The sequence below is a fragment of the Euprymna scolopes genome, chromosome 6 (genome assembly GCF_053919585.1).
Source record: "Euprymna scolopes isolate OS-2025 chromosome 6, ASM5391958v1, whole genome shotgun sequence".
In the NCBI taxonomy this organism is placed as follows: Eukaryota; Metazoa; Mollusca; class Cephalopoda; order Sepiida; family Sepiolidae; genus Euprymna; species Euprymna scolopes.
Genome location: NC_136487.1, coordinates 104,581,969 through 104,609,815, shown reverse-complemented (window position 1 = coordinate 104,609,815; position 27,847 = coordinate 104,581,969). Strand labels below are relative to the sequence as shown.

The 27,847-nt window shown below is 36.2% G+C and overlaps 1 protein-coding gene across 1 annotated transcript in view; it reads left to right on the top strand.

Moving 5' to 3' along the window:
- Positions 1 to 27,847, top strand: part of LOC145277831 (ubiquitin carboxyl-terminal hydrolase 15-like) — a 353,560-nt gene that overhangs the window by 27,289 nt on the left and 298,424 nt on the right. The window contains exon 2 of the mRNA XM_080129744.1: positions 1,429 to 1,556. Within this exon, the coding sequence (XP_079985870.1) occupies positions 1,429 to 1,556 (128 nt within the window). The remainder of the gene's footprint in view (positions 1 to 1,428; positions 1,557 to 27,847) is intronic.

Here is a 27,847-nt window from a genome sequence, read left to right as displayed (position 1 = left end):
TATGTTGAGCATCAATTTTTGGAAGATTCCAAGGTTTTAACTTTAAAATGATCGCTTTTTGACATAATCATCCAGAACTATTGGAATACTTGTCATTAAAATAATAATTTCCAATCAAAACAATTAATCAACATGGTATTTTACCTCCACCGACTTCTGAAAATGCTCCATGCATGCATACATGTGAACAAAAACAAAGCATGTAGCTCAGAAAACTTGATCTGATTGACCAATGTGATTTTTGGATTCAGCGCATCAAATTTGTCTTAAATCAGTTGAAAAAACAGACAAATTTGTTGACCAGTATATATTTATACTGGTCAACAAATTTGTGTGCAGCAAATGAAAAATTCTGTAAACATAGCTGAAATGCAGTTGGACAAAGTAACACTCATGTAATAAGACAAATGCCGAAGAAGAATCTGTATTTTGCGTTTTTGGATCTGAAGAAAACTTGTTTATATACTAATTTCATATATATAATCTGAAAAATAGCTGAGATATTGTAAGCTAAATTTTACTAAAATTTTTTTTTTTTTTTTTTTTTTTTTTTTTTACCCATTTTTGCGGCATGAACAGGCAAGTTTGGCATACCTGATAAGGAGAAATCTGTATTTTGCTTTTGTGGATCTAGAGAAGACAAATTGCCAAGAGAGATTGTCTGGTGGGCTTTACATAATTTTGAGGCAAGTGGTTAGTGAAGGTTGTTCAAGCAATGTTATGTTAGAATTAACAGCACATTTAGTGACAATTTTGATAATTAATCAACATGGTATTTTACCTCCAACTTCTAAAAATGCTCCACTCATGCACGTGAACAAGAACATGTAGCCATAGATCAAAAAACTAGGTTTGTACTAAGTTTGTTGCTTACTTAGCAAAATTTTAGCTTTGATTGCAACCTTACGATAAAAGCTTTAATTTCATTTTCTTTTAAATTTTTATTAAATTTAGTTAAAACTTATTTTTTTAAATCATTCGATATTCGATTTGTTCGACTTAAAATGCTTGGTACTGAATACAAAAATTGTGATTGGGAGCTGTACAAAACATTTTTTAAATGGTAAATTTTTTACATTTATTAATATAATATATATTTTCAAACACATTTTCAAATACTCTAGACAGAAATTTTAATTTGATTCAATAGTTCTGATAGTTTGGTTACTTCAAGTTGTTCAGATAAATTTTTATTCAAAAATATCATTTATCCCTCACGAGTGAATTTTTTTTTTTTTCTTGTTTCTCAAAGCTTAAGTTTCTTTTTCAAACTGACTATTTCATCCATTGTGGTTATTAAATTTTTCTTTGATTTAATGTTTTATATTATGATCACAGTAAATTTTTGTTGCCTTTTCAATAGAAATCTGAAAATGCACATGTTGAAAATAACTTTTTAATCAAATTAATGTATTAAATTTCTTCTAGGTATCTAGTTGATACAAAGTGGCTGAAACAGTGGAAAAAATATGTTGGATTTGACAGCTGGGATTCTTTTAGTGCAGGTGATCAAAGTGCAAACCCTGGTCCCATTGACAATAAAACCTTATTCAAAGGTAATCAATATTCTGCTTTTATCTTTTAAATCATTTTTTAATTAAAACTATAGCATGATCATTGTCTTTTATGGATTTAATTTGATATTTTTACTAATTTTTTCTGTATTTCACTGTTATGTTGACTTTTTTTTTGTTTTTTTTTTTTATACAAACGTTTTGGGTTTTTAAATTTAAAATCTGACAAAAAAAAAATGAAATGCTTGATTGATGTACAAATGAACTGAAATACATTATGATGGAATATAATTTTATAATGTGCATGATATACTTGAAAAAAAATGTGGCCCATTGGGGTTTGGGTTAGATTGTTTGAAACAGGAAAACGAGGCAAAATTTTAAAAGAAATAGACCAGATCTCAAATTAGTTTCTTTCTGTTCATTATACCCCCTTTCTCTTTTCTTCAATTATAGGTTAAATAGTATTAATGTTTGTGATATTCTCTATTGTTAATAGGAAAATTGTGTCAATCTTCTGTTTTATAATTAGGATGCAGTTCGTGCTTATGGTTTTCACTTTCTAGCAAAAAGTGTCATTTTAAGGAATTGGTCAATTTAGGTGTACAATATATTAATTTCTATCTAAATTTTATAGGGGAAGCTGTCAAACTATTTTCAATGCAAAAAAGGGTATTAAAGTGGTCAAGAATTGAGTTTTAGAGACCTTACCATAAATTAAATAATTGGAATTAGTTTTACTCTAACCTTCCCAAATGTATAAAAAAATAATCAAAATGCATTTGATTTGACTTACAAATGAAAAACTAATTGATCACATTTATGGTACTATTTCCCCATCAATCCTTTTTAAAATAAAAGTTGAAATGCATGAAGTCAAACACGACATGCATATGAAGCTCCATATGGTTATATATGCATGTCGTGTTGGACTTCATGCCTTTCAACTTTTATGTTTATATAAGTATTAAAACAACAAATATCAAACAACTTGAAAGAAATTTGTTCATAAATAACTTTAATTTTTCTGATAGAAATGCGTATTGGCAAGAGTTTTCAGAAGAAACCAAGCATGCAACAACCTGTGGAGACTCTGGTAAACTTTACCAGGTGGTGGAGTAGGCAACCTGAGGAGCATCACGGGTCTATGAAAAACTTTGTTCAGATAATATTACAAACCTGAGTGAACAATTGAAATACTGGAAAGAGCACTTTGACGAGCTGCTTAATTACTCTGCCTCTGCGGTGGATGTGATCCAAGTCAAGAAATATGACTGCAATACTGTACCTTTTATGCTGAATAAAGTGAAAGATCACCGCCTGCAAAGCAAGACTCTTTGTGAGCATGTGATATCAGCTGAAATCTACAATACTGCGGGTTCTTTGAAGCTATTTGGTGTATAGAAACGTCCCCCTCTGATTGGAGTGAAGCACTGCTTCTCTTCAAAAAGGACAACAGGAAAATCTGCTCAAATTACTGGGGAAATAAGCTTTGTTGATGTTGTCGCAAAGGCCTTTGCAATTCTCTTGCTGCATCGATTCTAAAGTAACCACAATTCCCGTACATGACCTCAAGACAGCTTTCGATCAGTAGGCCAATCAGAACCTTTAGCACATCCTTGAAAATCATTGGGTGTTTCAGCAACCTACAGTCCTCTGCTTTGTTGACAGGCAGGCAGATGGTATGCTAGCAAAACTTATGAGGATTATTAAAAGCTATCGATGGCCTTTGTATGAACTTGTGATAGTTAGAGATGTATGAAATGATGTCAGGTGTTCGACACGTTTCCTATTTTTTAACTATATGATCGATTATATCCTCAACAAAACTTTTCAGTTACAAGGAGGTTGCAGTGGGGCGAAACATGACTGTCCAACCTTACTTATATAGATGATATTGTTCTGCGTGGATTGACTGGCAAGGAGGTGCAAGCGGTGCTCAATCAAGTGCAGACTATCACTTGCAGATTAGGGATGCGCATCAATACCTCCAAAACAAAGGTTATGTCCTTGCTGATTATCTAGGTGAATTCTGTCCTAGCCAATGTGGATTTATTATTTATGGAGTAGTGAATAAAAGCAACACAGTTTGCGTTCTTCCATCTCAACTGGTCTCGATCATCTCAATGGAAATATGCTTGGACACAGACACATCTATCAGGCAATGTTGAGGACCATCGTTTTCTATAGCTGTGAGATGTGGCCTATGAGTGGTGGATCTATACAAATTGGAAGTTTTTGGTAACAACTGTCTTCGCAGCATTCTATGTTGCCGCTGTGGAACTAATGTTCTAGTTTCTACTCTCCACTGAAGACTAAACCGTCTGGCCCTTTTCAATGATGTCTCTGGTGGTTTGGATATGCAGCTCATGCACAAGCCCCTTCATCTTGATGGCACAAACGTGTTGGTGGGCAGTTTTTTTTTTTTTTTTTTTTTTTTTTTTTTACTGTTATAACAATTGAAAGTGCAAAAATTTGTTTTCATTAGACATGTTTTCTTTTAATAACCCTTTAAAGTGTGGGTCAAAATATGGACCTCATCAGTTAAAGAAATTCAATAATTCTCCACTATTTTGTTAAGTTAAACAAATGTGCCCTTATGTAAAATGCTCTTTCTGATTGTATACAGCCAGATTTTATCCATCTCTTTACCATAAACCATACACTTTAAATTAAATGTAAATTTTTACGTTTTTCAAACATACATTATATCGTACATATTGTACATAGGTATTTTACTTTCTTCTAAATCACTACAGTCTGTATTACAGTAACCATACTATTATCTATTTTGAAGAAATTGTGTAACTCCAGAATAAAACTATTTTTAAAGTCTCACACTGCGGTAAAATGTTTCTTTCAGCAATGTTAGTTTTTGTTCTTTGTAGTAAGGTCTTGTATATATTTCCTCCATTCTGTAATGGAAAAAAAAAATAATTAAAAATGTTTTTTGCATTTGGCCTTTATGGCTAGAATCAAAGTGTAATATCTGTTCTGATTGTCTTTTCTGTCCTTGAGTCGATGAAAATAAATTTTTCTGAACAAAGTCAATTAAAAATTTTTGTCTCAATCCAGAATGCCCTCGCCCCCACATTAAAAACAACCTTGCTTATGCAAGGAAGTAAATAAATAGGAACTGAGACTGAAAAGTATAATAAAAAGTTGTCATCAAACTTTTAATTTGTAGTCTATTATTGCTTAAACAAAATAGAAAATCAAACCAATAAGTGCAATTTTTAGATAAAATGTGGGGTATGTTTACATAACAATTTTCTTTTTAAAAATCGTGAAAAAACATTTTATATATCCCCAGTTTTATTAAAATACAATTTTATCTTTTAATTCTTTATTTAAATTCTTACAATGATAGCAAGAGAACAGAAACGTGTCATATACTCTATTAGGCATGTTTTTAATGTGAGAAAATCTAGCTTCAGCCCCCCCCCCTTCCCAAAAAAGGGCGGTCTGGATTAAGACTGAACATATTGCCTCAATCTAGAAAGATAGTGTAAAACAGTGGTATTTTTTTTCACAAATTTAGAAAAATTTTGAATGCACTGACTGCAACCATATGCAAAGGAGTACTCAAAAAAAAAAAAAAAAAAATTGGGCTTTGGGTGACCATCTTGTGATGCCATAAGATGGAATTCTGGTGGCTGAGGATCAATCATGTTGAACAAAGAAAAATACCAATGTCAAATAGTAATATTTTTCTTGGAGTAGTGATACAGATGAGCAATAAAATGCTTTGGATCATCAGATTTCAAAGGGGGTTCTACTAAAATCATCATATTTTAAAAACCAAAGCACCCTAAGTCCTCAAAATACCACTGTTTTGTTCAGAAGTGAATATCCTTTCAAAAGAATTAAAATACATAATGTTCATTATCATTTATTAAGAGTTTTAAGCAAATAAATTGATAAAAATGTTAACACTATAAAACAGCGTTTTCAGTAAGATTTTGTAATGCCCCCCCCCCCCGATTTGTAAATGGTCGTACTTTTTTTTATTTATTTATTTTTTTTTTTATTACATTTTCACCTCAAACAAGGCACTTTGCCACTTTGGTGTAGGGGGCTACTATCAGGGGTAACATCTACTGAGGTACTATGTAGGGATTTGGGCAGCAAGATGTCGGTTCACGTTACACTTGAACTTCTGCACGTCAATACAGTTGGAAGCAGGAACCCGGAATGGAATTCCAAAGTCTAGCGGTTCTGGGGAAGAAACTACTGGAGTAGAAAGATCTTTTACATCTAGGGATCTCTACTGTGTGGGGATGAGATTTAGCTTCTTGTCGAGGATGTTTACGTTGTGGGGGCACAAGTGCTTGCAGTTCGTCAGAGCATTCTCCATTAAAATACTTGTAGATTAGGCAGAGGGATGCAACATTTCGTCGATGGGAGAGAGGCTGAAGCTTTAGATGCCAGTTCAGTGCCTATCAGATTGGCGACTCTTTTGAACCTTGTCTAGGAGCGAGAGACTAGCAGCAGATGCACCAACCCAAATATGACAGCAATACTCCATACATGGGCGAATGGTGGCCTTATAGAGGTACAGGATACTTTTGGGTGTTAGTAATTTTCTAGCGCGGTAGAGAGAGCGTACCTTCTTTGCAGCAGCCCTGGCAATGCTTTCAATGTAATTGTTCCAACTCTTGTTTCCTGTGAACGTTAGGCCAAGGAGTTTGAAAGATGTACTCTCAGATAGTGTCGTTGACCATTGCTATTGGTGGTAGAGAAGGTTTCTTGTATTTATTGAAGGAAACTAGTTTAGTTTTGGCGGCATTGAATGTGACCATCCATTTTTGTCCCCATTCCACTACAGTTTGGAGGTCATCCTCTAGTGTTTCTGCCATTTCTTTAGATATGTGTTCATTTGTTTTCCTGTCATGCCTGTTATAGAGTGTAGTATCATCAGCATATATACCCATCTCGGAGGCAATTTTGTCAGGGAGGTCATTTATGAATATTAGGAACAACAGAGGTCCAAGGATAGACCCCTGGGGCACTCCCGCATTTATATCATATTGTTTAGATGTATGACCGTCGAGGACAGCCTGGATTTTTCTCTTCTCTAAGAAGGATTTAATTATGTTCAGTATTCTACCAGTGATATCGTATGATCTAAATTTTCCTGAGGAGTCCCTCATGCCATACCCTGTCAAAAGCCTTAGATATATCTAGAGCTACCGAGGCCCTCCCCGGCTTTGTCCAGTGAATGGTATATACGTTCAGAGATTACAGTGAGGATGTCTGCTGTGGAACGGGCTTGTCTAAATCCATATTGTTGGTCAGTCAGAAGTTTAGCATCTGTAAGGTGATGGACTAGAGCATGGTTAATTAAGGTCTCGAATATTTTGTAAAAGTGGGAGGAGGCTAATGGGGTGATAATTTAATGGGTCAGTTCTTTCTCCAGAATTCTTGAATACTGGTACCACAGAAGCGGTTTTCCAACAGTCCGGAAAGCAAGATTCATTAAGGCATTTGTTGTATAGTTTGGAGAGAACTGGAGCTACTTCAGCTGAGCACTTTTTTAATAGCACAGCTGGGATGAGATCGGGTCCACATGACTTTGAAGTGTCAAGGTTTTTTATGATAGCATGCATCTGAGCAGGGGTGATTTTCAGATCATCTAGCATGGCGTCTGTCCGCAAAGGAAAGTCAGGTAGGGGTTGGTTGAGAGGGTCCAGTGTGGAGTTTGAGGCAAACCAACTGGCAAGCATGTTAGCCTTCTCGGTTGCTGAGCAAACAACCTTGTGATTGTTAGTTAGTGGGGGAATTGTTGATTGCCCATTATTTACTACACTGTTGTAGATTTTCCAGAAGTCACGAGTTCCTAATTTTTGTGCTTCGATGTGTTTTTTAGTGGTTTCAGTAAATTCTTTTAGCTGTCGCTATTTCTTAACACTATTTCTAGCTTCTATATACTTCCGTCTGTTTGAACTGGACATATGTCGGTTAAATCTGTGGTATGCAATCTGCCTTTGAGCAATGGCAGTTGCGCAAGTCGAAGTAAATCATTTAGGAGAGTGGGGCTTGCTATAAAATTTCCGCATGGGGACATGTGCTTCTATTGGAGTTTTGAACCATTGTGGTCTCATTTGCGCACTGTTCAGCAGGAAGAGAAAAAATATTTTCCCATGGGGCATCTCTGATAAGATCTCTGATGGCTTCCCAGTCAGCCTTTTTATAATATCTCATTGTTTTGAGCAGTGGCTCCTCAGTTTTGGCTCTAGAGTTTAGGTCGATTTCAACCATTATCACTGCATGATCAGCGTTCCCAAGTGGGCTGTCGGCATTCGTTATACAATCATCGGGAGCTGTGGTCAAAAACAGATCTAGAAGTGATGCGTATTGTTCTTGCTGGTCAGGGAAACGGGTTGGGAACGTAACCATTTGTGATAGGGAGTGAGATATAGAGAAGCAGTGTTGTGCTGCCCGCTGCGTCTGTGTAATTAGAGAATCCAAGCCAGTTTTTGTGGTGGACATTAAAGTCACCAAATACATGTACTTGTGCGCTAGTGTCGAGGGAGAGTGCTGTGTCTATGCTGTCAGAGACTGTTTATTATGGTGCAGTCCTGGGTCGAGGGAAAGTGGTAGAGAAAATAAAAGTAGCTAATGTTGTGTTGCATGTTAAGTCTAAAGCACATAAAGGCTTGATCATCCGATTTTAGGTTTGTTTCTCTAGTTAAGGGAAGGGTATTACGAATGTAAACTCCAAGTCCGTGCATATGTCTGTCAGTCCTTACGGCAGAGTGGGAGATATCCAGTCATGTTAAAGTAGTTAAAGGGGATGTAGGAGTGTAGGTTAGTCTCCCTTAGTGCTAAAATATCCGGGGTATTTGTTAGAAATGCTTCAACATCAGCTAAGTTAGTTCTAAGCCCACCGATATTCGTGAATGCAAACCTCAAGGGAGGAGGTAAATTGGATTTGTTTGATCCTAAACCTGGTTTAAGCTTATTTTTAGATTGTACTGTCATATTTCTTAGAGTTTCAGTTTAGGTAAAGGGGAGCTGAACAGGAGGTTATGCGGAGTATCACACATGCAACACAAGTAGACCATCAGCTAACCTTTCTTCAACTAGGATTGTGGCCTCAGGAAAGCCCACCGGGGATGAGTGCAGGGTTCCTTTCCATGCGCGACATGGCACTACAAACAACCCGATATTATACAACTGTTGATGGAGCAGCCGCTCTAAGCGCTACGAAAGAGTTAGGGCTCCTGTACTACCAGTCGGAAACGGCAGCTAGAAACTGTCAATCCAGTACCCTCAACCCATCAGGTCAACCCAATCTAATTGCGCAGGCATATGTGGTACTCAAGCACTTCCAAGTGCCCAGTTTTGATGGGTGGGATGTGTCTGGAGTGGGGAAAACAGCATTCATTCATCAAGATCTACCACTGTGTTTCTGTCGAATCACTGTGATATCGTCTCTGTGCCTGACTATTAGGCAAAGGAGTATGGGAGCCGGGCGATAGACAGAGCCTATCTAGTCCTTAAGCAGTTTAGGTTTGAAAACCGGTAATTTGAGTCACCAGCTCTAGGAAGGTTGTCATCCAAGACTGAAGAGGCCTCCCTCCCCTTTGGTTTAGTTTCAGAGTTTTCCTTCTCCTAGACGGATGATCTGGGAAGATCTACTGGGTCCGTTCACACAGAGGGTTTGCTCCGCGCCTGGGTCCTAATTCAGGTATTTCTGCGACTCCGCGTGGTTAGTGTTACTGGGTTAGTTTGTAGAGGTTATATATCTGCTGAATAGTTACACTCCTCAAAGTGATTAAGGGACATTGCTGTTTCATTGTTACTGGATAAAGGGGGTGAGTAAAACTCATGCAGTGTAAGCAACTAAGTTTGTAAGAAGACTTGTTAGAAAGGAGTTAATGTGGTTTGAGGATTTTTCTTTATTTTATTTTATATGTTAGCTTAGGTATAGGATAACATTACAGTATAAGTAGGTATTAAAAATTGGACTGAACTGTATATTTTAGATATCAGGAGGGTTAAGATGTAAGTGCAATACAGTACGGATATAACAGTAGGTAAGTTTTGCGTCATGCGTAATTAGGTAAATAGATATATGGGCAGGTTTTCAACAGACGCGAATAAGTGAAGTTGGAGGTATTAATTATGCGTCTATTAATTAAAGGAAGATAGATTCGGCTTTCAGTTAAGTCATGGGATGTCTTAGAGGTAGAAATGTATAGATGTTTAGTGGTGACTATTTAGCAGTTAGCGTTTGAAGTAAGGGTTGGAAGTTAAAAAATTCCACTACAAAAGCGTGTGCAATGTAGGAGTTTAGTTGCAGCTTGGGGGATAGGGCAGATTGTTAGCTTTCGAGAGACTGGAGTTATTTACTTTCAAATAACAATTTCCATTAGGATGTAGGGTTTCAAGTAAGTTTTTTTTTTTTTTTTTAAAGCATGCAAGTTAGACAAACGCAGTCGCCATGGAGGTAAAATGTATGTTGGAATTTCTTAGCTAGTTGTCGGGTGTTTTTTCAGTTATAAGAGAAACAGATGGTTCATGGTGATTCGGAATTCATATTCTGTATTTATAGGCAGTCATTTAGGTCAGGCTTAAAGCATTGTATCTATTTAGAAAAATAGCCCTAGTAACACAGCTAAGATAACTGTATATTTCAGTCACAAATATAGTGAAAGTTAAGTACAAGCTATATTTGGTGGTTTGGTATAGGATACTAGTACAGAGAGTGATCCAGGCGTACATAACGTTATTATTCCAAAAGCTATTCTCAACACGGAGGGGAGGGTTCTCTGCAACTACACTTCACCCTTAAATTTCAATAAAAGAACATAAAAATTTTATCAAACTTGGAAATACGCTTTAAAGAAAAAAAAAAAATGGCACGGATCAGTAAGTGCTCTAGCACCCGGTATGGATATCATGGAGGCCATTTTATTAATGCAAGCGAGCATGTGGTAATTGTATATTACTTAAAGTTCTTCTGACTTCTACGGTAGAAAAAAAAAAAATCCTCGCTTCTGTTAAATGTCTATTGCATATGTTTTCCAATATTTTGAGTTGAATTTTAGGAACTACATAATGAGGCTCGCAAGGAACTCAAAGAGATAAAGACAATATATGCGTATATAATTATAATACATTAAAATTTAAAACAAGGTAGAATTTAAGAGAAAAAGTATAAACAACAGTTGGCAAGAAAGTAAAAACAAAAAAAACAGTTGGCATTTTGTTAGGATAAGGATGGGTTAGGTACACTTAAATTGATTTGGACATCTTCAGTTCTTGACTTGCCTACCAGCATATGTAACCATGTTTTAGGTGGCAGACCCAGCCTTTGTATCTATTTATAGTGGGTGCACATGCGGATGTGTTGATTTACTTTTTATTTATTTTTATTTTTTTTTTGCTGCTCTAAACTTCTAAATTCTGTAGTAGATAAAAAGTAAATCCTCGCTTCTGTTAAGAAATGTCTATTGCCTATGTTTTCCAATATTTCGAGTCGAATTTTAGGAACTACATAATGAGGCTCACAAGGAACTCAAAGAGATAAAGACAATATATGCGTATATAATTATAATACATTAAAATTAAAAAAAATAAGGTAGAATTTAAAAGAAAAAGTAAAAACAGTTGGCAAGAAAGTAAATAAAAAATAAAAAATAAATGAATAAAACAGTTGGCATTTGTGTTTGGAATTTTTTCACAAAATTTGGAAATTTACTAGAACAGATGTCACTTTCAATAGATTCAGTTGTTCAAAATTCTTTTGATGACTTTTTTTTTTCTTTCTTTTGTTGTATTTAAAGACTTCAACAGGAGTATTGAAAATTTTCAGACACCTGCTGTTAAATAAATCCATCTTTTTACTATATTTATCCGTTAAAAGAAAAATCATAACCTGCTTTCTCTTGTGGTACCAAGCAATTTAAAATGACACCCGTAAAAAAAATTTTTCTATAAAAAAAAAATGCAAAATCGATATTTAAATATTTGTAAGGGTGCTCGTTTTCTAAAGTTCCTATTTACTTGCCTCCCCACGAGGATGGACACAAGGTCGATTTTTAATGTGAGAAAAATCCACCTCCCAAGAAAAAAATTGGCAATCTGGATAGGAACAAACATAAAAATTGTCTCCCTCATGAAGGATTTCTCTTCACTGACAGGACAGAAAAGGTGAAGTTTAGCATCAGAATACTACATTGATCTTGGCCCGAAGTTCAGGTAGAGAAATAAAAAAAAAAAGTCTTAAACTGGGAAGTTTAACAGAATAATGTGTCACTCGGACAAGATATGTAAGTGAAAATAAAAACCAAATTTATCCAAAATTTGAACAATTTGTCAGCTTTAGCAAAAAGTGTTTTTTCCTATTTAAATAGTTGGGCAAAAAATACTTAAGTTTTCCAAACTTCAGGTTTTCTGTTAGTGATGTCACTTGTTTTAAATATTTATTTTTGTCTGTTGTAATTCTTGTCAAGTTTTACACCCTTCATTTACATAAGCTTACATGTTAAAAAGTAATTTGATGTTCAATAATTATCACCCACTAAACATATATAGGTGTCAAACGGTCTCTTAAAAAAAACTTAAAGGTCTTATTTCTATTATCTTAAAAAGGCTTTAAAAATATGGAAAATGTCTTAAAAAGAGCTGCAGTAAAAATTTGTGTTGGAATGTTATAAAATCCAAATAAATACACTAATGTTGGGACCATTAATCGAAATTGGAAAAAATCAGAACTTTTGGGTGAATCGGTATCTGAAAAATTATAGCTTAATTTCCGATTCCAGACTTTTTTATTTTAAATTACACAAGCAAAATTATTTTATTTGAGGTTGTTCATTTACGACAAGACTCAGAGGGGCCACAGAAATGGTTATAAATCTCATTTACAGATTTAACATGGATTTACAGTTTAATTTATTTTATTTATTGGTCATTTCTCAAGAGACAACTTACCTATTTTCTGTCTTTTTGCATTTATTCGTTAAATGTCAAGATGCTCATATCTGAGGGAGTTCACTTGATTATTAATTAGAAACCCCCGTCCAGGGCTAAATGCCCTGGACGGGGGTTTCTAAATTTCGTTATCGCCAGCTGTATAATGACTCTCATCTGCTTCTTCTGAAATTTTATTGGAAATGGCTGAAATTTTACAGGCTATATAAGCATAAAGGTCCATCTCTACTGGACTTTGATTTATATTTTTACAATCACAGGACGCAATGTTACGACTGAGCAAAGTTGACAAAGAATATTTCAAAATTGATAAGCTAAATCAGTATATATTGTCCATTTTCATATAGATAATAGTTTCAGAATTATTTTCATGTATAATATGTAAATATTTGATAATTATTAATTGTGCGGAAATGTCTTTAAAATGTTATCTTTTATAGAAATTCAAATCCGCTTAAAGATAAAACGGCTTGCTATGCGCTGACCAGCGCTGAGCTGCCTAGTCAGCATATTAACGAGTTGGTATTCTCTTAAAAATAGAAAACTGTTTTTTTTTTTTTTTTTTTTTTTTTTTCTGTTTTCAAAACGACCGAAAGCAGAAAAATTATTTCCAAGTTTTTCAAATTTCATTTCCAAACAAAACTATTTTGTATTTTTAGTACACATGTACTAAAAGCGTAAAAAACAAAATGTACTAAGTACATGCGTTTCTGTTATCATTGTATTTACTTTTAACTTGTACTTAAGATGTTTTTTCAGTGGTAAAAAGAATAAATATATAACAAAATTACTTGTGCACTTATGCTACCATGCTGAAATAACTTTAGAAACCCATTTTTAACATGGGAAGGAAGGGTGTTTTAACTATTTTGTACTTTCACCTAACAATTAAATAAAATATATCGTGTAACTTGAATTTTTAACTCTTTGTCAAGACCATTTTTTTTTTTTTTTTTAACTGAGGATATCTAAATAATAATTAGGTGGTTTAATAAAGAATTTCATTGTGATGCATTTGGTAAATTTTTACCTTGTTTCTATCATAACATTTTTCTTTAAAATGACTTTTAAGGTTTTCTGGTATGTTGAAAACGAATATCGCATTTAAATTTCTGCAAATAAGTAGCTTTCCAGATATTAAGCAATGTCATGTTATTGCTGGTGGCCATCTTGGTACGTGCGTTTGTGTATAGTTTCTTGAGGGTTACGTTTGCGCACCTGCACGTACTAAGATGGTCACCAGCGATTACAAAAGAAATGACATTGCTTAATATCCGGAAAACTACTTATTTGCAGAAAATTTAAATGCGATATTCGTTTTCAGCATACCCTAAAACCTATAAAAGTAATCATTTTAAATGTTAAGGTGGAAGCAAGGTAAAAAATTACCATTTTATTTATTTGTTTACATAGTTGAATTTTCAGTAAAACAGAATATAAATGACAAAAATTACCAACTGGTGAATATATAGTTGTTGCTTATCAGGATTCCTCATATCCTAGTACTGTGAAAGCTACAGCAAAGATTCATGTAGAGTATGATTTATGGTTGCATCTTAGAAAATAGGGGTATATTTTGCGCCAGATAGAGGATCTACAAAATTGAAAATTGAACTTGTCCCAAAATGCATAAGTTCTGATCAACTATGGGAACTTCCATCTTTTTACAGAAATCCAAAATCTATATGAAAAATTTTCTGATTTATTTCTGAGATTAATTCATATCTACTCAAATTTTTTTTTCTTTGATGGGAGTAGTAAATACCAGCCATGAATGCTCTTTAGGCATTCTCTGCTTTGGTGAGAAGGCAGGAAAATGCCTGCTCTCAAAGCTATATTTAAATACCACCATAATACTTAGTCTTGTTCATGAATAGACATCCACTGTATGATACTATGGGCCAGTTTAAAAACAGTTGAAATTCATGGCTTATGGTAAAGAGATTTGACTGCAAAATCAGAAAGAGCACACAATTTTACACAAGAGAGCCAAGTTTCATGAGAATAGCTTGAAAAATAAATAATTGGTGATGAAATTACCGAATTTCTTGAAATGTTGAGGTCCGTAATTTAGCCCACTTTTTCTAAAGAAAAATGTCCATGAAAAAGCCTAAATTTTGGCACTTAAAATTCTCATAACTTTTGAACTACTGATGGTATTTGCATAATTCAAACGGTTGTAAGTATTATCTAAAAAGAAGAAAAAAAAAATTAACTTTTAATGCTAAAATATATATAATATTATGTGGTCTGATTTCTATTTTGAACTGAATAAACGCTTTAAAATAAGCTAAACCAGTAAAAACTTAGGTAGAAAGGGAACACTTAGAAAATCAATTTTTTTTTTCTTTTTTAAAACAGTAGACAAGTAAAAATATTTAAAAATAAAAATAAAAAAAAAATGGGGTGTACTGTCTCAAGAATGGTCATTAAATGTATTCTGTGGACAAGTTTTCTGGGCACTGAGAAAACTTCTGAAGATTTTCCTAATTAAAAAGGAAATTATATCTACATTTAAACTTATACACATACCCTTAAAAGAATGGGATTGGGACAATTATTACTGTAATTAACAGAAAAAGAAAAATGATAAAAAAAATATGCAACAAATGTTACCAAAGGTAAGACTCTTCTACATACCTGAATAAATGTGTTTGAACTTCTTTTAAAGTGTTTTGGGTTCTAAAAAAACTTGGTGCCTCTTTTTTGAGTTAGAATTTAAAAAATGACTGCCCAATAACCCTAGCAGGAGTTTTAACAACTGCTCAAAATTGAAAATTAAACATATGCTGGTAGAAACAAATAAATGTTAACAATCGATCGATAATGTTATGCTGTACGAGTATTTTGTTTAATTTTCAATTCTTGTGCTATTAAGCAAGAATGGGCCGGAAATGAGTATCATTTTACATTAATTTTATGTGCGAAACAGTTTTCCTACGCAAAATTTTAAAATAATTGTTTTTTTTTGTTTGTTTTTCTTTTCATCACATAATCATTTAAAACTGTAGAATCCCATTTTGGGGAAGTGATTTAGCTAAAGGGATTAAGATATTTGCTGCTGCTGCTATTATTAATAATAGTAGTAGTAGATTATAGGTAGAAACTTTCTTCCTATAATAAAAATAAATTACAACTGATACAATATTTACATATTAAAATAATTTTATTTAACCATAGTAGCTTTGAGATATATATATATGAGATATTGAGTACGTTTTTTAATTACTTGTGATTTCCTGTGATCATTAAATTCATTAAAAGCATTTTTGATATTTTAAGCAGGATAGTTCATAGAACAAGTATGGTAGTGTGATTTCTGAAGTGAAAATGGACAAAGGAAAATGATTATTGAAATGAGTCAAAATGCATCAAGTTGAAAAGATAGCTAGGATTACTACAAGTGTAATGGCTGGAAATCCTTCATGACTGTGGCAATTGTTATTCCAAGCATATTTGACAAAGAAAACCGTAAATAAAATGTATCCCATTCAGATTGAAATAAGCTCTCCAAGCGTAATTTAATTTATTAGTTTTTATGGTAAGCAAAATAAATATTCTAAAGTTCACTTGTCTATTAAATATCACAGATTTTCCCACCTATTTGGTAAACGGCCATATGGTGCCTATTAGACTTCACACTTTAATATCAAAAGATTTAAAATGTTTGGACATTTCTTTCTTGACCTTGGTTTTGTCTGATCTCCACATTTTTTTTTTTTTTTTTTTTTTTTTTATAGAATGAAAAGTCATATTTCATGTTACTATATGTGCCAGTTCAATATATTTATATGCTGAAATAATAAAACATACATTAAGTTTGAATTTGATTTTTTTTTTTTTTATCACTTCTTCAAAACTTCGATTTTTTTTTTTTTTTTTTTTTTTTTTTTTTTTTTTTTAAACATTCAATCCTTTTTTTCTTGTATTCATGTCCATAATGCATCAGCATTTCATGGTAGAAAAGAGGAAACATATGCAAACATTTTAGATCTCTTCCGAAACTCACATTTGGTTTCTTCTTTCTCTCTTTTTTTGTTAAAAGACTATAACCCCGCTAGGAAAAGTTCTTTCTTCGCCCTTTTCGTATTGCCTTCCGCATTACAAGAAAAGATGTCTGTATTTACCTTTAGATTCTTCCAAACTCATATTCTCCTTTTCCTTTCTCTTTTTTTTTTTGTCTTGATGGGATTAATTCGGTAATCTATTTTTTTTTTTTTTTTTTTTTTTTTTACACTCCATGTGGCGAGTTGCGTCCACACCATTTTTAAATCTTCGCGGCAACTGAAACTTTTTGCCGCCTCAGTTATCTCCCTTCACCTTTGCTTCTGCTGATATTCTTTTTCTCTCTCTCTCTCTCTCTCGTTATCTTGTCAACGTGCTGTTTCGACGGATTTGTATACCTTTTTCGTACGGGCCCATCACACCATCCTCCATAAAAGAAAAAAAAAATTTATCAGAAAAATTTTTTTTTTAAATCCAGTCCCTAGATTGCGTCTAATTTATTTGTTTATCTCAGCATCTTTTTTTTATTTATTTTATTTTTTTTTTATCACTTGAAAACGCGAAAGTGTGTCTGCTACTTTGTTCTCTGTTCCTTTTGATATGTTGTATTTTCAAAGGATATTCCTGTAAGGTTAAAAACCAATTTTGCAGTCTATTTTTGTTTCGAATTTTGCTCAAAAATGTGATCGGATCATGGTCGACAGACAATTCAATTAGATCTTTCCCAGATGTGAGGTATATTTCAAAGTTATCGATTGCAAGAATAACTGCCAATGCTTTCTTCTCGATTACGGAATAGTTTTTTTGATGTTTGTTTAGCTTTTTGGAGAAGTAGCTAATCGGTCTCAAGTTTCCTTTATCGTCTAACTGTGATAATACAGCTCCTACTCCAATATCACTAGCGTCAGTATGCTGAGTGAAAGGTTTATCAAAATTCGGGGCTAATAGTACAGGCTCCTCACTAAGCATTTTCTTTATTTGCTCAAAAGCCTCTTGGTATTCTGCCGTCCATTTGAATCTGTTGTTTTTCTTCAGATCAGTTAGAGGCGTGGCAATACTTGAAAAGTTCCGACAGAATTTACGGTAATAGCCAGTCATACCTAGAAATCATCGGGTTTCTTTTGCGGTTTTAGGTCTGGGATATTCCTTGATATTCAGTATTTTTATTTCACTCGGACTGATATTTCCGTCCCCGACCTTGTGTCCTAAATACTTGACTTCAGCCTTTCCGAAATCACTCTTTTCTAGATTGATCATCAATCTAGCGTCATTCAGCCTCTTGAATACTTGTTTGATGATGTCTAGATGTTTCTCCCAATCATCACTATATATCACTGTCGTCGATATAGACGCGTACGTTCGGAATTCCTGACAGGCATCGATTCATTAATCGAGTAAAGGTGGCTTGGGAATTCCTCGTCCCAAACGGCATTACGTTATAGTGATATTTGCCTCCTGGCACTACAAATGCAGATTTCAATTTTGCTTCTGCTGTTAAAGGAACTGACCAGTACCCTTTAAGTAAGTCGCACTTGGTCATGTATTTAGCGTTGCCTATTTGATCAATGCAGTCGTCCATCCGAGGGATGGGGTATGAATCTGTTTTCGTAACCTCATTCAGCCTCTTATAGTCTGTACAGAATCTGACTAATCCGTCTGGCTTATCCACTAGGACGCACCGGACGCCCATTTGCTTCGACTTGGTTCGATGATGTGGTTCTCTAACATGTACTCGATCTCTTTCTGGATGATTTTCTGCTTCGTCGGATTGACTCGATAAGGATGTAGTCATCGGTTGCTCGCAAGTTAGTTCCACATTGTGTTCAATAATATTTGTTTGCCTGCGAACATTTGAAAATAATCCAGGTACTTCCTGCATAGCTTCCTTTAACTCAGTTCTTTCCTTCTCCGCCAGGTGTTTGAGCTTGCTATCAATATTTTCCATAATCATGGAGTTATTTAGTTTCATTGGGATGTTCTTAATTTCAAAGTGGTCATCTCCATCTTTTTCCCTTTCTTCTGTAGTAATGACCTGCCCTATGGGTCGTTCACGGTCATTCTTACGTTCTGAATATTTTTTTAACTGGTTCAGGTGACATATCTGTACCCTGTTCTTCTTTCCGAATATATTCACTTTGTAATTTTGGTCGTCGATTTTCTCCAATATATTATGGGGTCCATTAAATCTTGCTTCAAACGGTGATTTAACTGAGGGTGCAAGAACCATAACCCTGTCGCCTCTTTTGAATTCTCTCTCCTTAGCCTTCCGATCAGATAATTTTTTCATTCTGGTTTGATTTTTCAGCATATTATTTTCTGCGATATTTCGGCATCTTTCCAGAGTATTTTGCAACTTCGCAACATAATCCCTTATGGGTTCGGCCCATTTATCTGAATTTTCCCATTCTTCTCTAATGATTTTTATCGGGTTTCTCATTTCTCTGCCATTTACCAATTCGAAAGTGCTATACCCCAAGGATTCTTGTTTAGCGTCTCTTATGGCAAACAATACGAACGGCAACTCTTTGTCCCATTCATTTTTCCTTTCTATACACTATGCTCGCAGCATGCTCTTAATGGTAGCATGAAATCTTTCCAGCGCTCCTTGCGATTGAGGATAAGCGCTCTACGTAACATGTTGAATTCCCAACATTTCTGTCACTTTTTTGAATAATTTCGACGTGAAATTTGTTCCTTGATCAGACTGTATAATTTCTGGTATCCCCATCTTTGTAAAGAAATTTAATAATTCCTCGATTATTTTTCTAGCGGAAATATTTCGCAATGGTATTGCTTCCGGAAATCTTGTGTTAGCACACATTAATGTTAACAGATATTGATGTCCTGTCCTTGTCTTCGGCAAGGGTCCTATGCAATCTATTAGTATCCTGTCAAACGGTTTCCCAGTTATGGATATGGGTTTAAGTGGTGCTGGGGGAATTCCAGACTGTGGTTTCCCTGCCGTTTGACACGTTTTACAATATTTACAGATTTCCTTGACACTTGTTTTTATTCCGGGCCAGTAAAAGTGCCTGGTTAATTTTTCGTAGGTCTTGTTCACACCTAGGTGTCCAGCTAGTGGAGCTTCGTGTGCTAACCTTAGCATTTCTCTCCTATAGTCACTTGGTAAAACAATTTGGCATCGCATATCCCTTCTATTTCCCGGTAACTTGACCGTCGTATTTCCTTTTTAATATTCTTTCTTCTATAATGTGTTGCTGTTTATACCGGTCACTTGTGGGCTTGTTTATTTGTTCAAATAATTTTTTTAAGCTGACATCCTTTTTTTTGAGCCTCTTTTAATTCCTCTTGTGATTTTTTTAACATTATGAGTCCTCTGTCACCGATTTGGTAGAATGGCGTTGCCTCTCTGCTTTCCTTATGTGCCGTCATTTCTCGTTCTCTGTTCGTTTTTCCTTTTCTGTTCCGCAGATTATATGCTCCCATACTTCGTTTGGGGTCATATCCGTCTATCTCGTTTATTTCTATGTTTACATCATTCCCCAGTAATAAATGAATATGTTTTCCATAGGAAGTTCATCTATGATTCCCACCTATTAGCCTCGTAATCTTCCCTGCCTTCAGCTTAATCTTTATCACTGGTATCTTCATATCACATCCTCCTACTCCTCTGATCACCACGTGGTTGATAATTCTGTTTCGGGGCGTCATCTTTCTTAGAATCACCGATTGCGTGGCCCCCGTATCTCTTAATAATTTTATCGGTATTTCTCTTCCATCCTTCCTTATTATCATTCCCTTTTCTCATGTTCCCAGTCATTGTTCCCGGACGAGCCCCCATGTAACATTCGCTGTTGGGTATGTATATAATTAATACATACAAGTCTCTGGGAAAGGACCGATCAACAAATGCGCTAAGCTATGGTTTTCCTTTCGCCGTCGAGATCAACAACAATAGAGATTCGAATATATTTATTTTTGTTGGCCTGTCTCGACTAGAATCCAAAGCTCACTGAGGTTATGCGGAATTATAAATTCCATTGTGTGATATTTTACATACGTCAAATAACAAAAAGAAAACCAAACAGCAGATTATAACAAGAAGAAACTGTAACAAGATACTTAAACTTGTTAATTTATATATACAAAACCAAAGTAAATGAACTGTAACAATGGACAATGTTGAAACTATAAAATTTAAATGAACTTATTAATTAATGAAGAAAAAAAACATATCACGTATTGATCCTTGAGCGCAAGAATTGTGACTGTTTCCCTTTTCTGCCAAATAAATTGCATGAGATGAAGGTAAAACATTTCACTTCTTGTCCTCAACAATTTGCGAATATCTCTTGAAATGAGACCAAAAACCTTCATTTTAAAATAAGTAATGCTCAACTGCAGTTGGTGATTTGCATGTTCATCAGATTTCAATAAACGCTTTCTTTGCAACATGAATTAAAAAAAAACACCTTGGAGGCATTTTGCATTGCTAGTATTGGCTCTGTAAAATGGTTTGACTGATCTCCACTACTCTTGATGAAATTGTTGTCTAGTAGATATTAGCTGGTAAATTCCAGGATTTTCAACCAGCTTTCCAAATCAATGCTTCAGAATGAGAGAAATGTATTCTAGGAATTTAAGTAGTTAAGTAGGGCTGCGGAGTCAGATGGTAAAATCCGACTCCGACTCCAATTCCTACTTCTAGGATGCCGACTCCGACTCCAATTCCTACTTCTAGGATGCCGACTCCGACTCCAATTCCTACTTCTAGGATGCCGACTCCGACTCCAATTCCTACTTCTAGGATGCCGACTCCGACTCCAATTCCTACTTCTAGGATGCCGACTCCGACTCCAATTCCTACTTCTAGGATGCCGACTCCGACTCCAATTCCTACTTCTAGGATGCCGACTCCGACTCCAATTCCTACTTCTAGGATGCCGACTCCGACTCCAATTCCTACTTCTAGGATGCCGACTCCGACTCCAATTCCTACTTCTAGGATGCCGACTCCGACTCCAATTCCTACTTCTAGGATGCCGACTCCGACTCCAATTCCTACTTCTAGGATGCCGACTCCGACTCCAATTCCTACTTCTAGGATGCCGACTCCGACTCCAATTCCTACTTCTAGGATGCCGACTCCGACTCCAATTCCTACTTCTAGGATGCCGACTCCGACTCCAATTCCTACTTCTAGGATGCCGACTCCGACTCCAATTCCTACTTCTAGGATGCCGACTCCGACTCCAATTCCTACTTCTAGGATGCCGACTCCGACTCCAATTCCTACTTCTAGGATGCCGACTCCGACTCCAATTCCTACTTCTAGGATGCCGACTCCGACTCCAATTCCTACTTCTAGGATGCCGACTCCGACTCCAATTCCTACTTCTAGGATGCCGACTCCGACTCCAATTCCTACTTCTAGGATGCCGACTCCGACTCCAATTCCTACTTCTAGGATGCCGACTCCGACTCCAATTCCTACTTCTAGGATGCCGACTCCGACTCCAATTCCTACTTCTAGGATGCCGACTCCGACTCCAATTCCTACTTCTAGGATGCCGACTCCGACTCCAATTCCTACTTCTAGGATGCCGACTCCGACTCCAATTCCTACTTCTAGGATGCCGACTCCGACTCCAATTCCTACTTCTAGGATGCCGACTCCGACTCCAATTCCTACTTCTAGGATGCCGACTCCGACTCCAATTCCTACTTCTAGGATGCCGACTCCGACTCCAATTCCTACTTCTAGGATGCCGACTCCGACTCCAATTCCTACTTCTAGGATGCCGACTCCGACTCCAATTCCTACTTCTAGGATGCCGACTCCGACTCCAATTCCTACTTCTAGGATGCCGACTCCGACTCCAATTCCTACTTCTAGGATGCCGACTCCGACTCCAATTCCTACTTCTAGGATGCCGACTCCGACTCCAATTCCTACTTCTAGGATGCCGACTCCGACTCCAATTCCTACTTCTAGGATGCCGACTCCGACTCCTGACTTCTTAAACCCTATGTGGAAATCTATTCTGCAGATCCATATACCAGCCTCCCACACCTAATTAGCAAGCATTTTATAATTACTTTTCATGTGTATTATTTTTGACATTTAACATTCACTTGTTTAATATACTCGCATGTACACTCAACCAACTGTATAGAATAAGTTAAGATAACAAAGGCATAAAAAATTTACAATGAAATTTTATGCTATCAATTCAAAAGGGAATGCAATATTTAGGAATAGGGAAACCTCTTTAGGTCATAGCATTTCGAAGCGAAACGCTTATCAGAAGAGAAGAGTAGACATATTATACAGCAAAGAAATTTTTTAAAAGATAATATTGCCTTCATGGGAAGAGGATTAAAGGAAAAACCGGAAACTGTACTGAGACTAAAGTCGCCTCCAGGACTGCCGGTCTTGGATATGATCTAAAACTATATCCGATGATGAGGCCCCACCTTGCGGGCCTTGGGGAGTGTGGAGCCACCCTTTAATTGCCATTGCTCCCAGGTCCACTCTGACCCGGAGTGGTAGTACCTGTTAGAGTCCCAATTATGGGTTAAATAGAATTCGACTTAAAAAAAAAAATATACTCCATTAAAAATCGTTCCTCAAAATAACTAGATTTGGCATTAAATAACCTGAAAAAGGTTGATATGCCGTAAAATAAAAACAACCAACCAATCCAGGACTGCCAGCAATTGCTGTAAAAGAGTAATAAAAAACATGGGAGAGTTGTATACTCAGTTCGTTAAGTCCAAAGTAGCTGAACAGTGGTTTGGTTCCCACTAGTTTTGGCAAATAGCAAACAGGATCCTGAACAGAAGTGTGCTCTATCCCAACCATCATCAATGGACCTGAGGTAATCTTGTCAGCATCAGGCAAACTCTTTGCCAAGAACTTTGCAACTAATTTTACCCTATGCGACCAAGGCCGTCAGCCTCATCTCCTGTATTTTCTCATGTATCAGAAAACATGCTATGCGGCATACAAATATCTGTGCGTGATGTTGCCAAGCTAATCAAAAACCTTGATTCCAGTAAAGCAACTGGCTCATGGCATTCCAATTATAGTGCTGAAAAAGCTTTAACCAGAACTAACTCCTATACTTACAAAGCTGTGTAAGTGTTGTCTTAAGGAGAATTGCTTCCGAACACCCTGGAAAACCTCATCAGTATGCCCTGTATTTAAGTATTCAGGTGATCGCTCCTCAGTACAGACCAATAAGTCTTTTGTGCATCATGAGTAATTGCTGGAATCTGTTAAATAGAAGTAGTCAAACACCTCGGCAAAAATAACCTCATCAGTGACATGCAATATGGTTTCCGTTCTACTAGATCTACAGCAGATGTGCTAACGGTTATATCTCATAGGATTAGCGGATCTCTCGATGGAGGCTTCCTTTCTAGGGCAATTGCTCTTGACATGTCAAAGTCCTTTGATAGGGTATGGCATAAAGGTCTAGTTCACAAGATTTCCAGCTATGGTATAGCTGGAAATGTCTTAATTATTAAATCATTTCTCTCTGATAGGTTCATAAGAGTAATGGTCAATGCTGGAGACCCTCAGGGCTACATCCTCGGACCAACTCTTCCTGATCTACATCAATGATCTCTCAAATCACATCCCAAGATCATTCGTAGATCTTTATGCCGATGACACTACTCTCTATGGCAACACTTCAAAGGCCGTAAATAACCAAGTTATCTCGGATTCTCTCTTTTACATAGGCATCACCACTTATCAAGGTCCAGAGGCCCACTTAAGGACAAGGGTTAAAGAGTGTACAGTAGTAAATTGGACAATATAGTAATTGTCAGTAATGGAAATTCAGTAAATTTGTCAACTTAAGGTGAACGGCTCATCAAGAACTTGTTTACATTTGACTTAAAGACAACCATATTGTAGTCAGCAGGAAAATGGAAGAGTTTCACAGGCATGCAGTTTTAAGAAAGAAGCTTTGTTCATGGAATCTACATTTAGGTTTAGGCACAGATAAAGATTGGGAGGAATTATTAATAGTGTTTTCAGCTAGACGAGTGTTTCTTGTGAAAGTTTGGTGAGGGGGGATCATAGATTGAAGCTGAGTCGAGCATTTACCATCAAAATAACGATAAAGCGAAGACAAACTCGCTACATCTCTTCTGTGAGAAAGAGGTTGCAGGGAAGAAAAAAGGAATCTCTTATGAGGCTACGAAGTCTATTTTGAACTCTATCAAGGCAGGATAAGTCTTTTCTAGCAGCTCCTGCCCAGATGTGGCAACAGTACTCCATCCTTGGACGAACTAGGCTCTTGTATAGATAGAGAATTGCATCAGCAGTGAGATGTCTACTGGATTGATAGAAGGATCCCACTATTTTTCCAGCGGTTTTGGCAACAGATTTGATGTACGTGTTCCATTTCAGATCAGAGTAAAGGTCAAGCCCGGAAGCTTGTCAAAACATGAGGCCTCCCCAAGACGAGAGCTATTCATTTCAATTGATGCCAGATGGGAATCAGAGCGTTGATGGTGTAAAGATAGAAGCCTGATTTTAGATGCATTAAAAGTAACCGTCCACTCCTTTCCCCATTGTACCACGTGCTCAAGATCAGAGGAGAGAGAATCGGAGAACTTGGTCGTTTACGGTCTTAGATGTGCTACCATAAATGGTAGTGTCATTAGCATAAATGTCTACGAATGATGTAAGGATGTGATTTGGAAGATCATTAATGTAAATCTGGAAGAGAGTTGGGCCCAGGATAGAACCCTGAGGGACTCCAGCATTGATACGCTGAGCTTTTGATTTTTGCCCATCAACCACTACTCTTATGAACCTATCAGAGAGAAATGATTTTATAATTAACGTTTCCAGCTATACCGTAGCTGGAGACCTTGTGAAGTAAACCTTTATGCCATACCCTATCAAAGGTTTTTGATATTTCAAGAGCAATTGCCTTAGAAAGGTTTCCTCTGTAGAGATTTGCTAATCCTATGAGATATAACCATAAGCATATCTGCTGTAGATCTAGCAGAACGGAAACCATATTGAGTGTCACTAAGGTTATTTTTGCCGAGATGGTTGATTACTTCTCTATTTAACACAGATTTCAGCAACTTACTCATGACGCACAGGATACTTATTGGCCTGTACTGAGAGGGGGATGACCGATCACCTGAATTCTTAAATACAGGGCAAACTGATGAGATTTTCCAGGGTGGTGGGAAGCAATTCTCCTTAAGACAGTGTTTAAACAGTTTTGTAAGTATGGGTGCTAGTTCTGGTTGAAGTTTTTTGAGTACTATAATTGGAATACTGTCAGGGCCGGTTGCTTTACTGAAATCATGGTTTTTGATTAGCTTGGCAACATCACGTACAGATATTTGTATATCACATAGCATGTTTTCTGATACAGTAGGAAATATTGGGGATTGATGACCTTGGTTGCAAAGGGTAGAATTAGTTGCAAAATTCTTGGCAAAGAGTTTAGCTTTGTCTGATGCTGACGAAATTACCTCAGGTCCAATTGATGATAATTGGAATAGAGCACATGTTTCTGTTCAGGATTCTCTTCTAGGTCCCAAAAGTTCAAAAAGTAAATTCAATAAGGTAAAAAAAAAAAAAAAAATCAAAAAGTTCAAATTCCAAGAAAGTCCAAAGTTGGCAAGGTTTCATTACTGTTGTTTTCACCAAGATTATAGCAGTTATAGTCTTTTTTGTCAACAAAAGTTTTTTTTTTTAAGAATCATGCAAGTTGTTCATTTTTTTTTATTATTATTATTAAAGAAAAAAAAAATTATACACAATTATAAAAGTACTCAGAATTTCTTTCACCAATTAAGTCATCAGGTTTTTTCAATCACTCACCATAGGGTTACATTTTTTTCTTCAAAAGTCACTAACTCAGAATTTTTCACAACCATAAGTCTTTTTTTTTCTTTCTCCATGCATTATGAAAGGTCTCTTTTGCTTTAACAAATTAGTGATAATTCAGGCATCTTCTCAATCAAAAAGTTACCTGAGTTTGTAGACTACTGAGCCTATTTTGGGTAATTAATACCTACTTTTTATGAAACTAGTCTATTTCCTCTCACCTTGACCATCACGATTAGGATCTTCCTTGGTAGGTCACGGGTCAATGCTCTGTAAGAATTCTAATAAGCAGAAAAGAGAAAAACAGTTGTTCTTAATGTATCCGCATCTCAGTTTCTGGAGGGTTGTTGACACGCGTGCTGCCTCCTCTTGGTTGCTCGTCTGGAACTGCGTTTTCTTCAGGTGGGATCATCGGGGCTGCTGGTGGGTGGGTTTAGACTTCAGTTCCCTTTGTCATCAACGCAGACAGCCTTGAGGTGCTTCTCATTGTCTTTCGACCTCATTCGTCCTCTTACGCACCACACCACCACTACCAATAACATACTCATCATCTTCAGCATTAATATCATGCTTATTACTCCCCCCCCCACCACCACTGTCAATTCACAAAAGTTCCAAATTCTCCGACCTCCAGACCTTCCAACCAGTCTACTCTTCTCAAATCCTCCTTGTCCAATTCCCTTAAAAGGCACTCCATCCATGACCTCATTAATCTAAGGTGTTCTTTAGTAATCACTCTGAATAGTGCTTCTGGGATTGTGGCTATCATAGATGTAACCGCTCCTTAAATCTAATATTCACAATTTAACCTCTCGTTTTAATATTCGGATATACTATTCTACCTCCTAATTATCTCTTATATCAATTATAGCAACCATGACCGACAACCATCGATCTCCCTGACTGCTCCCCAAGTGGAGCGTTCATTAATGCCTTTTTTCACTTAACAACGAACAGAGCAAATGTGGTGCTCAGGGTTACAGAGGTTCAACAATTTGCGATTCTGCCCACGCCTGGGTCCACTTCACGTCACAACCTCCTCTTCATGCTGGCCACCGCTCTGCTACTAGACCGTCTTCTCTTGGTCTCAACAGGTACATTAGCTTGATCACGCCCATCTCCGGAACAACATATTTTGATTTTATTAGGCTATGAAAAAAAAGTAATTATCTAAACAGACAATCCCCTTTCAATTCAAGAATCTGTGCCCTTATGAATGGTTAATGAGAATACAGGAAGCTAAACCCCCCCCCCCCCAACTCATTGAATTTCCTTCGATATTCCTAAACACTTTCCCATTGATATGCCCTAAAGCGTTCCCCGCCTGTGAGTGGAAAGACAGAGCCAAACACGCTCCTCAGCGCCCCCTAGGCAGTATGTCCGAACAGGCCCTGTTTAACCACACCCATCCCAATTACACAAAGGATTGGCTAACTCCAATCACCACTTAATTGAAATCCCGAAGTTCAGGTTAAATGCTCGAAAATTTATTATTTCTCAAATTGCGATTTCAATATATTCACAATTTATGTTAATTTAATTCTGAATTTGC